Below are 2,500 nucleotides of genomic sequence, written 5' to 3' on the forward strand. Positions count from 1 at the left end.
TGGGTGCTCATTACATTGTATGTATTGGGTGGGGGGGCTCTTTCAGATGACTTTGTCCTGGGCCCCTCCAGTGTGTCTGGCTTATTGTCTCCCCTGGCTCAAAGACACAACAATGTGCCTGTCATCCCTGTACAATTAAACTGGATGATAATGGAAGGGGGGTTTTTTGTGGCTTTTCCTCCCTGACGTGGTTTTAATCATTTTTTTGAAAACATAAACATCTGGGGTATCATTGCTTGTGGTGAATGAAAAGAAAATTGAACCCCATGATCTTATAATCTTACACTGTTTTCTTGTTGATGACAACAATGTCAGCTTCTCACCTACTCCACTCTATTGTCCTCCATGTTGGCAACGTCTCTGAACCCCCCAGGCTTCTAAACATCCTCCCAGGACTGACAAGCTTTGTCGTTTCTAGCGATGGTGTGTTTGTGTGTGTGTGTGTGTGTGTGTGTGTGTGTGTGTGTGTGTGTGTGTGTGTGTGTGTGTGTGTGTGTGTGTGTGTGTGTGTGTGTGTGTGTGTGTGTGTGTGTGTCTGTGTGTGTCTGTGTCTGTGTCGTGTGTGTGTGTGTGTGTGTGTGTGTGTGTGTGTGTGTGTGTCTGTGTCTGTGTCTGTGTCTGTGTCTGTGTCTCTGTGTGTGTGTGTGTGTGTGTGTGTGTGTGTGTGTGTGTGTGTGTGTGTGTGTGTGTGTGTGTGTGTGTGTGTGTGTGTGTGTGTGTGTGTCTGTGTGTCTGTGTGTCTGTGTGTGTGTGTGTGTGTGTGTGTCTGTGTGTGTGTGTGTGTGTGTGTGTGTGTGTGTGTGTGTGTGTGTGTGTGTGTGTGTGTGTGTGTGTGTGTGTGTGTGTGTGTGTTTTGCTTGTGCCACTCCATTACTCCATTTACCTATGCTAATCCGTTACTCCGGGCTACTAAACATCCTTAGAGAGTTAGCAAGCTTTACCGTCTTTTATAACAATGTGTTTTTGTCACGAACACAAGGAGAGTCTACAATCTGTCGTTTCTGAACATGTTCTACGTAGGTCGATGGCCTGAGGAAAATGTGAGGTGATCCTTGGCATTCTCTCTTTTCTTAATTTCTTGTTTCCTTGATTTTTTGCGTCCTTTCTTTCTTTCTTTCTTTCTTTCTTTCTTTCTTTCTTTCTTTCTTTCTTTCTTTCTTTCTTTCTTTCTTTCTTTCTTTCTTCCCTCACCTGCCAGGCCCCTGTACGGAGGCAAGTTTTGCGAAGGCTCGTCTCGCTCCTACAAGCTGTGCAACACCAAAGACTGTCCCCCTGGAGACTCGGATTTCAGGGCTGTGCAGTGTGCAGAGTTCAACAGCAAGCCCTTCAGAGGATGGTACTACAAGTGGAGTCCATATACACATGTGGATGGTCAGTCTGAATCCTTACATATTACTCCCCGTAGAACACAATAAGATACTTTTGTCAATAGATATAGAGATAGGGTCTGGCCTATCCCAGTCTGAAATCTAAAATGTGTGAAATCCATTCAGTGTAAAATGTAACTGAATAGAATTCTTTGTGTGCTGCTACATCTGTCACTACATGTCATCATTAGATCTTTTGTTATCCATGAGTGAGATAAATCATGTCACCTGCACAGTAAATGTTGTGGTGTTAATTCAACACTTAGAGAGTTCATTCAAGTCCAAATGATGTCAAATTAACTCTCTATGTGTTAAATGAGCACTGCAGAACTGTGTGCCTGTGGGTGAATAGCATGCTACTTCAAGAGCACTTACTATATAAAAACTATACTGTAGGAGCCACTTAAGTTTCCCTTCCATGCGCATACCATGTGACCTCCATGCAGCAGCAATCCCACAATGACTGGAGCCCTGTGCGGTGCCCCCTCCAGCAGACCGCCCCAAGCTGAAAAAAGACATAATCAGTGAAAAAAATATGTATAGCTGCTCATTAAAATGCTAATGTTAATATAACCATAGTGTGGTAATATCTCTGAAATAATATGTTAATAGCGCTATTTGACGATTTTCGCGATGTTGCCGGGAGCAGAGTTTCGCAATGATGCCACCCCCTTTCAGGTGCCGCCCCGGCCAATTACCTGGTCAGTCCACCCCTTGGACCGCCCCTACTTCCATGACACTTCCAAGGTGTTACAGTAATATGTGGCAGATCAAGGAAGATTACCTGGACCTTGAAAAGAGACAGTCAAGAAAACCAGTGGCTCTTATTGTGCAAGTAGCATGTGCTTTGCAGTTGACTTTATGTGTTTGTTCCTCTACAGACCGGGATGCGTGTAAACTCTACTGTTTGGCTGAGGGCTATGACTTCTTCTTCGCCCTGTCCAGCAAAGTGAAGGACGGCACCCCATGCGCACCCGGCAGCCCCAACGTCTGCATTGACGGAGTGTGCGAGGTGCCGACACACACAGCTCACATTTAACACATTGAGTGCTAGGCTTTGTTTGGAATGTTATCACTTGATTGCCGGCCAGTACCTGCAATTTTCCTAGTTTTTTTGGAAGCCACAGCCTACA

The 2,500-nt window shown here is 45.0% G+C and overlaps 1 protein-coding gene across 1 annotated transcript in view; it reads left to right on the forward strand.

The window, feature by feature from the left end:
* Positions 1 to 2,500, forward strand: part of LOC134448691 (A disintegrin and metalloproteinase with thrombospondin motifs 16) — a 98,695-nt gene that overhangs the window by 60,402 nt on the left and 35,793 nt on the right. Inside the window, exons 13-14 of the mRNA XM_063198347.1 lie at positions 1,199 to 1,371; positions 2,249 to 2,379. Of these exons, the coding sequence (XP_063054417.1) occupies positions 1,199 to 1,371; positions 2,249 to 2,379 (304 nt within the window). The remainder of the gene's footprint in view (positions 1 to 1,198; positions 1,372 to 2,248; positions 2,380 to 2,500) is intronic.

Source organism: Engraulis encrasicolus, chromosome 5, assembly GCF_034702125.1.
Source record: "Engraulis encrasicolus isolate BLACKSEA-1 chromosome 5, IST_EnEncr_1.0, whole genome shotgun sequence".
NCBI lineage: Eukaryota > Metazoa > Chordata > Actinopteri > Clupeiformes > Engraulidae > Engraulis > Engraulis encrasicolus.